The 13,933-nt window shown below is 32.5% G+C and overlaps 1 protein-coding gene across 4 annotated transcripts in view; it reads left to right on the forward strand.

Annotated features, from left to right (window-relative positions):
- The window catches only part of LOC125057859 (teneurin-m), a 231,422-nt gene that overhangs the window by 35,577 nt on the left and 181,912 nt on the right, over positions 1-13,933 (forward strand). For all 4 annotated transcript variants that reach the window (XM_047661780.1, XM_047661781.1, XM_047661784.1 and 1 more), the window contains exon 2: positions 12,319-12,363. In XM_047661780.1, the coding sequence (XP_047517736.1) occupies positions 12,319-12,363 (45 nt within the window). The remainder of the gene's footprint in view (positions 1-12,318; positions 12,364-13,933) is intronic.

The raw sequence follows: 13,933 nt of genomic DNA on the forward strand, positions 1-13,933 counted from the left end.
TTGGACTTGAGTTCTTTTAATCAATAACAATCAAGCGAAACCCGTGGTTTACATTATTCAAACTTCAAACATTGCTTTTGCAATAATCACTCGTGGTCTTCTCACAGTTTAACAAAAACGAAGATTCGATTATACATACAATTAAGAAACTAATTCAATATAAAAGTTCGATAATACTGACCTTGTATACTGTTGTTGTATATAGTTATAATTAATTTTATTGATGCACCAAGAAACAATCTACTGACCGGAAGAAAAGAAGTAGGTCAATACCACTTCGCTAAAAATAAATCTATAAATTGAGACCATCTGCTTTTATTTATTAAGGAGTAGCAAATGGAATTTAAAACTACTTTGCCGTAACATCCCACATCTTTAATAGTTTTATGTTATATGAGAGCAATACAATGTTTAATTAATAATCAAAATTTTCGTTCATTAAAAAAAATACCAATCTGATATATATATATACAACTTTACCTGTTTGAATTGGTAACAAACAAATGTTGATTAAATGACACCGACGGCTCACCTGTTTAAATAAATAGTCAAAGTTTGTCAGCGTGTACAGCTTTAAGAATATGCTGATCGCATTTTAACTATTACTATAGATTATTTGAAATAGTTGAAATAAGGTTGTACAAGTCTACGCATCTTTCTTTCCGCCACATTTACGCTGCGAGACGTGCCAAATGACACCCATTATGGGATTCTTATTAGCACATTTATACTGACATTTCCTTTTTACGATGGCTCCTTTAAAAGGGACTTTTCTAGTTGAAATCTTAATATACTTTCGGCAACATAATACATTGGTCTAACTTTTAAAATATTAAAAATAGAAAAACTTTTTTTATATAATTAAGATAGATTTTTGTCGACTAAGTTATTGTTTAAAACTTGATCAGTAATAACTATTTTATTTATTAAAAAGGTAATTTAAATTTATGTTTAAGTATGCCTTAGCTAGTTTGAAAAATTTATTAAAATTAATTTATAGACTATCCTTGTACGATAAAGTCAAAATATTATAACTTAATTACGATATATAATTATCACACCTATGTACAAAACAATAAAATATACGAAAATCAAAATACCACATGCCATAATAGCAACGATTAGCCTTAACAGTTGCAAAAAAGGTTGCTCTGTAATGACCACGATAGCTCAAAGTTGATATGATTAAATGTATCGTTTATAAGGGTCAAGTTATCCTAGAATATTATATCAAAATGTATTGTTTTACTAAATCTGTGTCACTGTCTGTGTTATATTGACATTTATAAATACACAATTTGAATATTCAATTTGTGTATTTATAATAAAGTAAATTGTACGTTACATTTTGCGGTAATAGTTATTAAAATATAATTTTTTAGTTCTTAACTCACAGTATTTTTTATGCACCTGTAATTAATTCTTGAAATAATAGTTGCGTGAAAGGAAAAGAAGTTTGAACAGAAACGATATTAGATTTATACATTTAATTGTTGAATAAATATAATTAAACAATATTATGTTTTGTATAAAGTGTAGTTGTGTTTCTAACTTCTACCAATTTCAACAGCTGCTTAGTACGTAGCTCGCTTTGGATTTATGCTCCAAACTAAAACTATTTAGCTTAAATGTGTAATGTATACTTGAATGTTTCGTTCTAGTGCAATTAAAGTAATTATATTTCATTATTCGGTTTATATTAAAATACTTTGTTTAGATAACAAACATAAAAACAAATGATAAACTATAAAATGTAAACTAGTGGTATTGTTGCTACGATCAGTATATCAGAAAAGCCTAATAAAGTTATATCTGAAGATACTATAGGACTAGACATTGCGCTAGACTAGAGATTTTTTGTTGAATATATAGTTTGTTTAGGTACTAAATGTACATAGTTTACCAGCAACTAAGAATAAACCAATTATACATCCAATGCGTACAGTTTAATGGATTGTTATTAATTCCTCTTACTTACGGTTATTCACCCTTCTCCTACCATGCCCTGTATTTATTATTATTTGCATTCAAAATGTTATTTTAAAGTTGTTATAACTGACAAATTTAACCAACTTGGACCCCCTATATTATTTCGTAGCAATCGCCTACGGCGTAGTCTCGTAGCGGTGTCGTAGTATTCACGCACTAAATGCTACAACTTTGTCAACCCTGAAGCTATGGTGTAGGGTCGCTACAGTTATAGATAATATTGGATATCTTCCCCTTATTTTACCCCGATGGGGGCCGTTCAATACAATATTCGAGGTAACATAATATAGGGAAAATTCAAAAGCTGTTTCATATGTGATTTTTTTAATACTTAGCAGTTTTCTAATTCAATTTAACTGCTTAATTTGTGCTTAACATGCACTTATGCAATTGAAAACATATATTAACAGTAAATTGAATATTTTACCCAGACACCTTAAGTCCTACAAGTCCATATTTCCGCATTATTAGGTATAACAAATATATAGAATGAAAAAATGTTTACAGACGAAACAAATTGTCTATATTGTTTTCAATAATTAAAAATTATAAGTCCGATAAATACTTTTTAATAATTTATAAAAAAATGAAACACTTTACTTTCAAATATTGTAATTCAAACAGAAAAATCTTTATTCTGACTAAAATTATTCATCACATGCGAAACTCTTCTAATCAGAAAATGTACTAACAAAATGATGACGAATCGTTCAAAACCGTTTGAATCAGCCGATAATAAGACAAATTAATTACGTAGTGACAAATTGGGGAATCGCTGAACAAATTGAACGCCCGTCATTAAGCGTTGAGCAAACAGACAACACAAACACACAGACATCGTAATCCGTCTGTACACGAAACTGGCATTACGGCTTTACTAGAGCTTTCTTTAAGACTCGGCTAACAATTTGTTTCGATAGTCTAATACTTGAGTGATTGCTCGGCTTATAATATAGATATTAAGAGTAAAATCTTTTACAGACTAAGAGGACTTAGTACTTAAAATATTTAATACTAAATAGGTATACAAATACCTGGCTAGGTATTTGTATACCTATTTAGTATTAGGCTTTTCTGAACAGCTTCAACGAGGCAGAATGCGAAGTTCCATCCGTATCACCTCGACGTATGTTGTTCTACAACTGACCGTTTTTTACGTTTTTGCCGCGCAACACGACTCTGAAGTATTTCCGAACCAATTCGACTTAGGGTCCTTCAAGAAAAGAGCGTACCAATTCTCAAAAGGCCGCAACGCACTTGCGAGCCCTGTGGCAATGTGAGTGTCCATGGGTGCCGGCCCCCTGTTAGAGTGATTTTATTCGGCACCGAGGTTGCGGTTCCTGTAAAATAAAAGTAATTGTTCAAAAAACAAATTAAATGGCGTTTTGTCTAATATGTATTAATTAACTATAATTAATAATCATAATCAAATGTCCCAATCAATTATATTAATTTTCCATACGTATACATGGCCTTGCCTTGCCAAATCATCGTGTCGTTACTCATATTAATGATATGTTGCGTTTAAATTTATATATCTTATTATAATATATGAATAAGCAAAGGTTAATCATATGACCTAAAGTAAATACCATTACACATTTAATTCCGTGAAGCGACAAATAAAGATTTCCATGCTATAAATATATTTAAAATACTTTCTATTTTGATATTCAGTGAGATTAAATAAACATCCCTTTGGCACTACATTACAAACGGTTCCGTGTGGCACTTACAATGATATTCTTTGTGTAAATTGCACAGGCGCTACTACCACGGTTCCGTTCACAAAAATAACGAGATATGTGGAGCCTATTTTGATATTCGTTTGATGACGATGTTTGGAAATATACAGTAGATTAAGTTTCAAATTCGTAGTCATTATGAAAATTTGCTATGGACAACATGATTACGTTATTATATATAGCAATGGCGATACAACCTCTTAGGTCTGGGCCTCATATTTCTGAATCTGTTCCGTGATAATCTCTTATAGGCAAGTGATGAAAATTTTATACCTGACACACGCCATCCATTTTTTGTCGTAGGCCGTAGGTACCTCACGATGTTTTCCTTCCCCGTACGAGCGAGTGAATAGTGAGATAGAAAGAAAGTCCATTGTGGTGCACAGCCGGGCATAGAACGTACGATAGAATCAGGGATAAAAGTCGCTCGCTGAAGCCTCTAGGAAAACACTGAGAAAAGTTATTATTATACGGCGTACACGTTGTCATGGTTACGCTATTGTTACGACCTGTATTTTTGACGTGATAACGTCTTTAAAATCGTTTTAGTCGGGAGACATGTTCAGAAACTTGTGTCACACCAAAACCTCACGAGCGCGATCGCAGGTATAACGAGAGAGAGACGGACCGATCTCCCGTCTCATCTCGAGCGCTGCCAGTCTGAAGAAAAATGTATATCATAGTCGAATAAGTAAACTTGTCATTTTACACCCGAAATTTATCATCAAAAGTGTGAATAAAACGATAGATGTAATTTAAAATTTGAAAAAATTGTTATCTTCATTAATTCCTTACTTCCCAAAAACTTATATCACCAATAAGACGTTATCACGTAAACATCTCGATCGTAAACCTACTTTACAAACAACCAATATTTTTTTCAGAACAATTTAATAACGAGAGTTTGTTTCTGAATTTAAGATGATCTGTAATGCTATTGACGAATGTAACGGGATGGAGCAGGAAACATTACATTATTCTTTAGCATCTATACTAATATTATAAAGAGGAGAAACTTGTATTTAAATTTTGTAACGAATAAACTTTAATACTGATTTAAAAAATCTTTGGTCGTTAGACTGCTACATTATTATTGAGTAACCTAGGCTACTTTTATTTCCAAAATATAAAAAGGACATATATAATTAGTTCGTAAACTTCATTCTACAAATAACTTGAAAATGAAATTAAGTTAAAAACTAACTTAAGAAGATTGTAAAAGAGAAATATAAAGGTCACAATTTTAAATTAGAACTAGTAAACTACGCTTCATATTAATAAAAATAAGCTGCATAAAACTGCAGCTGGAATTCCCAATAAGCTAATATTCGTAGCTCCTAAATCAATGTAATTCGAAAACTACAGAACCTGCACGTTACGGCCAACATAAACCGAGTACTGTAACTTTTATTCGACTATAAATTTACTGCCATTCAGCCGGTTATTTCTGGATTTTTCTAGAAATTTCTCCCTTGATGCCTGAACTTTATTACGATCGCTATCGAAACTTAGTTAAAGGATTTTGATGAAATACATTTGTTTTATATTTAAATATACGAATTTTCGTAACAAAAATTTATGTTATTTTATTGTTTATTTATTCAAATAAGTTGTCATTGCTGGTCACCTCAATGTGGTGAGTATATATACTTATATTACATACATAATTATACACACACAGAAAAAATTACTACAAAAAGCACGATATAACAGTATAAGATTTAAATATTTCCAAAATATCTGTTATTTAATTTAATATTTCTCCTACAAATAATATCTAGAAACGAATAGACAAGGCAATGTTTGAATGAGTCTCAAATTATATTTTAATACGTCTTTGGATACAGGTTCAGAGAAAAATATTTTTTAATATTTTCTGTCTTTGAACTTTATTATATTTCACCTCCATTCATAATCCAATCTAAATCAACAGGCGTTTTGGTTGGTTGATACTTAGATAAGCTTTTCGTCTGCTATCACGAAAAACACAACGCCACCGTGCATACAAATTGTATGGGTACAGCGTGTACGTCGATCTTCAATTACCATGAGGCAATCACCCGGCGTTACGCACGGCTGCGCATCCATCTCACTCGTTTTTCTTTCGTAAATATTTAGGTTACTTTCACATTGACTTTTATAAATTCTCAATTTATTGCGCAAATTGGTCTTCATACAGACAACACCTAATAATGAAGTGACCTATTGCATGGAGGTAATTTTTCCGTCGATCAAAGATATTCACAAACATTCCTTAAATATATCGAAGTAAAGTAATCTTACTTCTACATATATATACATTTAAAAAAAGAAAAAAGTTTAGGTACATTGTTAAACAAAACATACGTCAGAAAACATAAGTAAAATGAGTACATTAATGGATAAAAGAAGAAAACTGAAAATAAACTTTAACCAAACTACAATGAAGTTATAATTTTAAAGAATAAAGATATTGTTACTACTGTTAAATAAAGTCAAAGTCTTCCGGCTTACTAAATATTTCCTCAGTTCGTCTTTGGTAAGGTGGAAAATTTCTACTTCTTCATAAACTGTATTGTAGTTAGCTATAATCTACAAAATTTATGTGTCTATACATAATATAATACAAAGGATATTTTTGTTACCAAGCCAACTAACAGCCTGGCCACGGGACATTCGCCGACGCGAATATTCGCGCGGTGCGAACCGCGATGCGTCTAGCGACTGAAATAAACTCATAGCAATGTACTAATCAAGCCACGCGCAACGGCGACCAGCGATGCGACCGGAGAAAAGTACCGAGCGAATCGCGCGGGCGACTGACGTCGCGACGGGCGAGCGAAACAAATGCATGAATCAGTACGGTGCAAGCCACGGAGTCGAGCGGCAGTCGCGGCGGAGAAGGGAATAAATAAGTTTAGTCGTGGTCGCGGCGAAAAATGAATACAGAGTTTTTTGTTACTGGCTAGACCAGCTATTTGGAAGTCTGGCCATCCACAGCATTAATTTAATATACCTTAATCTCAAAAACAATTTTTCAGCGGCACTTAAAATTCTATTTGCATTAACTTTTTTCTCCAATTCTGGTTGAATATTCATAAGAATATAATTGAAGGTTTCAATACTCATTCTGGTATACTCAAAAAAATAATTCTGGATATATTCTGAATTTCTCATACTTCTTGTGGAATTCTCCACAATTTCTCCAAATATTAGGTCTTGCACCAAAAGCTATTACTTTCCAAGCAATATCGAGATGATTTCGATAAAGACATTTCGCTGTCGAACTTCCTTACTGATCGCGGCGGCAAACGTGACTGGTCCGTGGCCTGCAAACGGCCCCGCGCGAATGGTCGCCTCGCCTCCCGCGTCGCCGTTCGCACCGCCGATCCCCGTGGCCAGGCCGTAAGTCACTAAAACTTAATTTTAAATTAAACTTGTCTATGCTAAAAAACTTCTACCCATACTTCATCAGTATCTCTTAAAGCTTATACCGTTGCAAAGGATTATATGTCAACAATACCTCTTTCGGTTAACGTTCAATATGCACATGGCTCAATACGGCAATGCGTCAGAAAGTTTATAGTATTCAAGTATTTATACGAAATGAATTTTAGCTCTCGATGAATTTAAAATAATAACTTAAAAGCTTTTATTAAGTTATTTGAAATGTGGTTGAAATTTGCGGTTTTTAAGTTCGCACGTCCGTTATTGATACGGCGAGCTGATATATGAAATTATGAATTTATTTTATTGTTTTTGTTTATCTTTTGTATGAAGATATTGTTACGCCTGAAATCAATCTTCTGTTCATATAGACATACAAAATATTAGCTTCAAATAGAACACAGAAGCTTTCTGCGTTGGTTTTTTTTATAATACGTGTGTTTGTAATATATTTGCATTATTAATGTAATCCTCAAAGTAAACACTCTCTACCCATCATAAAAGCCAATTAAAATCACACTTTGGCTAATTTTCATCATATAATAGATCAGTGGAAGAATTTCACGACCTCGTTCCACGATTGGCAGCGCATTAGTAAAGGCTTTTCAGTCCCCCGCCCCTCGATAGTTAATTAAACGTCAGATGGGAAATATTCGCGTCATTAGGAAAACTAGCGCTGCATCGGAAAGAAGGCTGTATGGGTTTTTATGAGAAATTGCCTGGGGCTGACGTTGTCGTGTTTGCTTAATACTTACAGCTTTTTTCTTTTTTAGGTGTGCGATGTTTTTGCTTTTACAGTGCTTTGAAGAACTTCTCACCTCTTACAAATATGATGACTTTAGGCCATTTTAAATGTCTTATTATTTAATTATTTACACTTCGTTACAGTTATAGAATGACAAATAACATAATACATACAAATTATAAGGGATGCAATGGGCGGCCTTATCGATAACAAGCGATCTCTTCCAGACAACCCTAGCAAGGGAAAAATAAATATGATGGGTTAAGTGCAAGAAGTGCCATTGATAACCAAATCTTATAGAAAATTATAGAATCACCATCCTAAAATCTAAAATAATACAAAACAAAATTACTAAAATAAACTAAAAAGCTAATCTCACGGATTCATGAATTGTAACGCAATACAAAAGAATAAGAAATACAATAATTACAATTATTAATTACTTTACCATATACGCCACTGTATAGATTCTTATTCATTATTTCCATTATTACAATTTAAATGGTTATTTTGATAAATAAAATTACTTATTACTACCTGCAGACTTCAAGCGACCTAACATTCTTTCTAAGCCTTGGACGAGTGTGACATAGTCTTTGCTGTGATCAAGAACTGAGAGCACTACTATGCCTTCCAATGTTATGTTTCAATTTCTCAACGCTTCTAGTTTCACTAGTAATAATATGTGCTAACTTCTAAGTTTTGCATACAAAAACAAAGTAGTTTATCATTCATTTTTATTCTCTCTTCGGTCAGTAAAGTAATATATAACTTTGTATAGTTTATAGAGATGTTTATCTATTGACTCGTGAAATTTTAATAAAATCCTGGCTAGATTTAGCATGTTACACACAGATTTTTGATTATAACCTTTATTACCAGGCTCTGTATTATACATACCTATTCAGAAAAAATTACAGAGTTATGTATTTCTCTGGGTCGGTAACTAATGTCTAAGTATCGTGGTCAGTTGTACACTAAGATCTGTTGCGAGTATTTTTTTTCCACCACTTTCGATCCTGTGCTTCTTTCTGCATAATTTGGAGGACGAATCTTTGACTTGTTCAGTCCATCTCGTTGGCGAACGTCCATGCGATGCTTTGCCTGCGGTGTTGCCAATCACGATGAGCTTCTGTAGATTCCCGTCGCCCCTACGCATTGTGTGACCACAGTACGAAATGATGTAAAAATATTTAAGTGAACAGACGCGAGATCGGATTTATGGCGTACAAACAAAACTTGTAAATGTAGGCAGTTAGGTACGCTATTTTTCTGACAGTGTTAAAAGGACCGTGTGTACCCAGCCTTCTTACCTGTAATGCGGTCACGTTCATATACCTAGTGACTCCTAAAAACTTCTAACAGGACTTGACCTTTATAATCTATCTTGGGACTTTTGAAGGCTCTCGTGAAATATGACAGCAACTTGGAAATTGGAGATGAGGAAAGACACTTCGTGATCGAAATATTTGATTAGATCTACCAATCGTTCTTGATATATTGCTTTTACTTGTAAATATTATAGCAGCAATTAAATATAGTAGGCTTAAGCGTGTGTTCAAAGGGGCAGTTGGGGTTTCTGTATATATACCGAAATATATTATATAATATATAACAAAACTTCGTATATATTATATACGAAGTTTTGTTGCATAAGTTAGATTTTGTGTTCTTAATACATACATTTTATTAAGTTAATTGGTGCGTGTTTAATATTGAAAGAATTGCTTCACTTGAAAATAAATATATTCAAAAACCGTATTATTTTCGATGGATCTCACTGTTTCCAACAGGAGTACCAACCAACCAAAAACAAGATCCCAGGTACAAATCGTTGCGTATTACAAACGTTTCCACTTGGCAGAAGGTTGATTGGCTCACTGCCCTCATAATCTTTTTAATTTTCTTTTTTAAAAATTACACATCTGTTAAGGGATGTAGCAATTATGGGGGCGCATTGAAAAGGGCTCCCACGAGATAAAACACTTATTTGATGATCCACTCCACAAAACCCTTTGTTTCGTCCAGACTGTTGCAAACCCTATATGTTTTGATAGAACCTAACACGTGCAAGTCTTTTATGTAATGAACAGACAGGAAGGATATAGCGGTCGGTATAAGATATTAGTTGCTAACTAGAGCTTATATTTCTTCTGATTTCATTGATAAAGCTTGAACTCAAAAAGTCAACTATTTTTTTAGTATTTGCCGAGTACCACTAACTACTATATGGAACCAGCTGCCCACTGAAATATTTCCAATTCCACTTAGGGTCTTTAAAAAACAGAGCGTAAATTAAAAGGCCGACAACGCACTCGCGAGCCCTCTACTATTGAGAATGTCTATGGGCGGCGGTATCACTTAACATCAGGTGAACCTCCTGGCCGTTTGCCTGTACTATAAACAAAAAATAAAATTAAGTGAAAGCTTATAGCTTAGAAATTAATTGAAGTCGCGAAACACATTTTCTTCGGCAAGTGCTACTTTAAAGTCCTATTAAATAAAGTAAACTGACCTGTGGAATAATATATTTATAAATATACCACGGTTAATATTTTGGTGTATTTTAAAATGCGATTTCTTTAATGAAATTTCTATAATGAACGTAAAAAGTAATTTTTGGCGTTTTAACGTTTATTATTGGCGAAGGTTTTATTTTGCAAAATGTTTCAAGCACAGTCATTATTATAATTTGGATCGCAGCCAAAATGATACCCAAAACCTGAACGTTACATAAATTACATTATTTTCATATTTCTTGATAATAATTTTTAATATTCATCGGTATTTTGCGGCTATACAACATTATAGAAATATTCAATGGCGAATCAGTAAATTATAACAAATAATTTTGCTTTAATTTAGTCTTTGATCTATTGCGTCGGATGACGATAGGTACTGAAAAATAAAGAAACTGAAATCTAAGGAGGGGTATAATACCAAATATAAATTTGTCAAATTGATACTCATAAAATATCCATTACATCATTATCGAAACAAAACTTCGTTGCCCCGATGCCCCTTTTGTGTTTAAAATAAGACACAAAGTTTGTATGACATCAATCATTATTTTACTCGATTAAAATTCTAATAGACATAGTTAACGGTGTTTTCTAAATTTGGTTTGACTTTTAGATCGTCAATTATGTTTTTGTTTATTGGTAAAAAAACACAATCCTGTCCTAATAGGTGAGCCTAAATCATCAAGAATGCATTGCCAATGAAAAAAATTACACACGAAAAAAAAAACATGAAAAACACAAATTACATAATAAAAAAAAAAAAATAACTACTAATAATAGAACTTCTGTCAGTTCACTGAACGGACAATAAAAAGGTCCGTCAACCGATGTAAATCGTTATCTATAGTAATAAAATAATAATTCAATCAAACCATTGCATTTTTAAATGAATGCAAGCAATTTTTTATAAATTTTAATATAATTTTGAAATCAATAAACGTCGATTAGTTAAATAATGTTTTTTTAAAATTTGTTCAAAATAAATAAAACGTAATATTTGTAATTGGTAAGAAACATATAATACAAGAAAATATAAGACGTGAAGAAAAGTTCCTGGACACTTAGGCATGGGAGTTGCCGGGAAAAAACAAGTAAACATTTAACTGTACACTTATAAAATCGACTACCGCGTACAAATTGACGACAATCTTAAATTAAAAGATTTTTTTGTAAATATTTATTAGTACCGTAAATTGAAGGCTATATTTTTCTAAGACCTTGGTGTATTTCAGACGCAATGATGATTTAAAATAAGTATTAGAAGTCTATTTTCTTTTATATATTTTGGCAGACAGTGTTTCAAGATTCAAATGTAATGCGCCGTAACTATCGCGTATATCTGGTAAAATTGACATTTGAACTCTGTTATAAGTACACAAAGTTCTTTTTCGAATAACTCTGGTAACATATGGTATCACTCACGTTTTAACAGATCCACAAATCCACAAATAATGCAAACAATATTAAGCTTTGTTTCTATCTGTTCAAAGTGGTTTTGTGACTGTTAGAGCAGAGACGAGATTGAGATAGATTAGTTTATTAGGTATACAATAATAGACCTTATTGAAATAATTTAAGGTACTTTTTGCTGAGTGAGACATAGTCATGCATGTGTCCTTTGTAATAGATGGTAAACAATATTGTATATTGAAAAGTCACGATTTCTCGTTATGAATGAAGAGTTTGTACGAAAATACAATACACGTTATCTAAAAGTTTGAAAACTGCCTGTTTCTATAATCTACTTACTAGCTGTAATGACAACGATTACAATTAAAGATACGATTACAGATTATAATTAAACTAGAGAGTTATATATATTAGTTATAAGTCACCTAATAATTAATACAAGTTTTATTTTTATCACACTAATATTATTTTTCTTTTACAGGTGAGTCGCAATTGAATGGAGATGATTGCGGTTATAGTTATATAAGTAAGTCTTTTTATTACTAACGAAATAATATATATTATACGTGTAAAGGTTATTCTTTACATAAAAACCTTATATATATTATTGCAAATTTAAGTAGGTACATAAATATCTTCTAAACATTGTTTTACTTGAACATTTTTTAATCTAGAAATTCTATCTATGAAGTTGGCGTTGAAAATATGCCAAGAAAGTAGCTTAATTATGTAGGAACAGTCCGAGTTAGTTAAGTCAATTAACTAACTTCAGTTTCTTACCATTTGATAAACTATCGGGCGTAAAGCTGGATGAAAAATTCATTGAGCGCTTCGGACATCCGTTGAATATTCCGTGATTGATTTTATAACTTAATTATTGTTTAATGAGTTTTCTTTTAATATTATCGTGTTACCGAGAAATTTTCTCTGTGGGTCATATTTTTCTCAATCTAATTATGATTCAAGCTGCTGATAAAAAGTGGCGCCACAACTGTTTCTAGGTGTTGGTTTCAGGTTTTCTTTTACTGGCGATCAGTTTTAGAAGTTTAGTAAGTTGCGATAGTCAGCGCCAGAATGACCAGCGCTGTGGAACAGTCTGCTCCTCAGCATTATGCTGAGCCAGGGCCAATTACAACCACAGCACACACGCGCACACACTTGAAACGAACCGAAAGGATTTTTTTTTTTTTGATATGTTTCATAATATATTTTTTTGTTATTATGTGTGTGTGTGTTTTTGCTAGTAATAAATGTCTATGTCTATGTCTGATTCTCGTATGAGAAATATATATTGGCTTATTAACGAACGAGTTCTGGCTATGATTTGACTATGAATCTCACCCTATATAGGATCAATTGCATCACAATATATTCCTTTACTGAGCTAGTGTTAATGTATAAAAACATAGAGAGACAACTCAAAAGGTACGGTTAAGAATGGCGCCCTTAATTACTAGGCCTTACAACTCACAGAGTACTTTCAAACGAATAGATTTGATGCTGTAATTTTTTTCTATATAACGTCCAGACACTAACATTATATGTTTGATCTTTATTAGGGAAAATATCTTAGATTTAATCTTGGGGTTTTATATTAAAAATCCCGTCAATATGAAAGTTCACGCTGCGTTAACACACACATTTGCAATTCATCCCGCGTCTAGCTGTCCGCATTGATGCCATCTCCCTCACGCGTATTGGTAATGGTATCCCCGTCTCAGCATTGCATTCGATTGCAGCTGATTTCAACGAAATTCACATTTGTTTCCTCTCCAGAATAGAACGGTGCTGATTTCGTATTCGATGTATGAGGAAGGAACATTGACACTTTTTGTTTTTCGCCTCCTTAGTAAAATCGAACTTCTAAATCATCACTTCGTCTGCAAAAAGATTTGGAATCCTGTGGAATTTTTCTTTAACAAACTCTTGATGCTTTACTTGATGAAAAAAAATGTTAAGTTTGTTTTAAAATTGTAATTTATAGTCACAAGCTTGTAATCCTTTTGAGGTCTAAACTTAATTGTAATTTGTTGATTGTCTTATTTCAGTTAACCGACGTCAGGCGATGATCTGACTGGCAAAGGTATTGAGCTTTA

Source organism: Pieris napi, chromosome 17 (genome assembly GCF_905475465.1).
Source record: "Pieris napi chromosome 17, ilPieNapi1.2, whole genome shotgun sequence".
In the NCBI taxonomy this organism is placed as follows: domain Eukaryota; kingdom Metazoa; phylum Arthropoda; class Insecta; order Lepidoptera; family Pieridae; genus Pieris; species Pieris napi.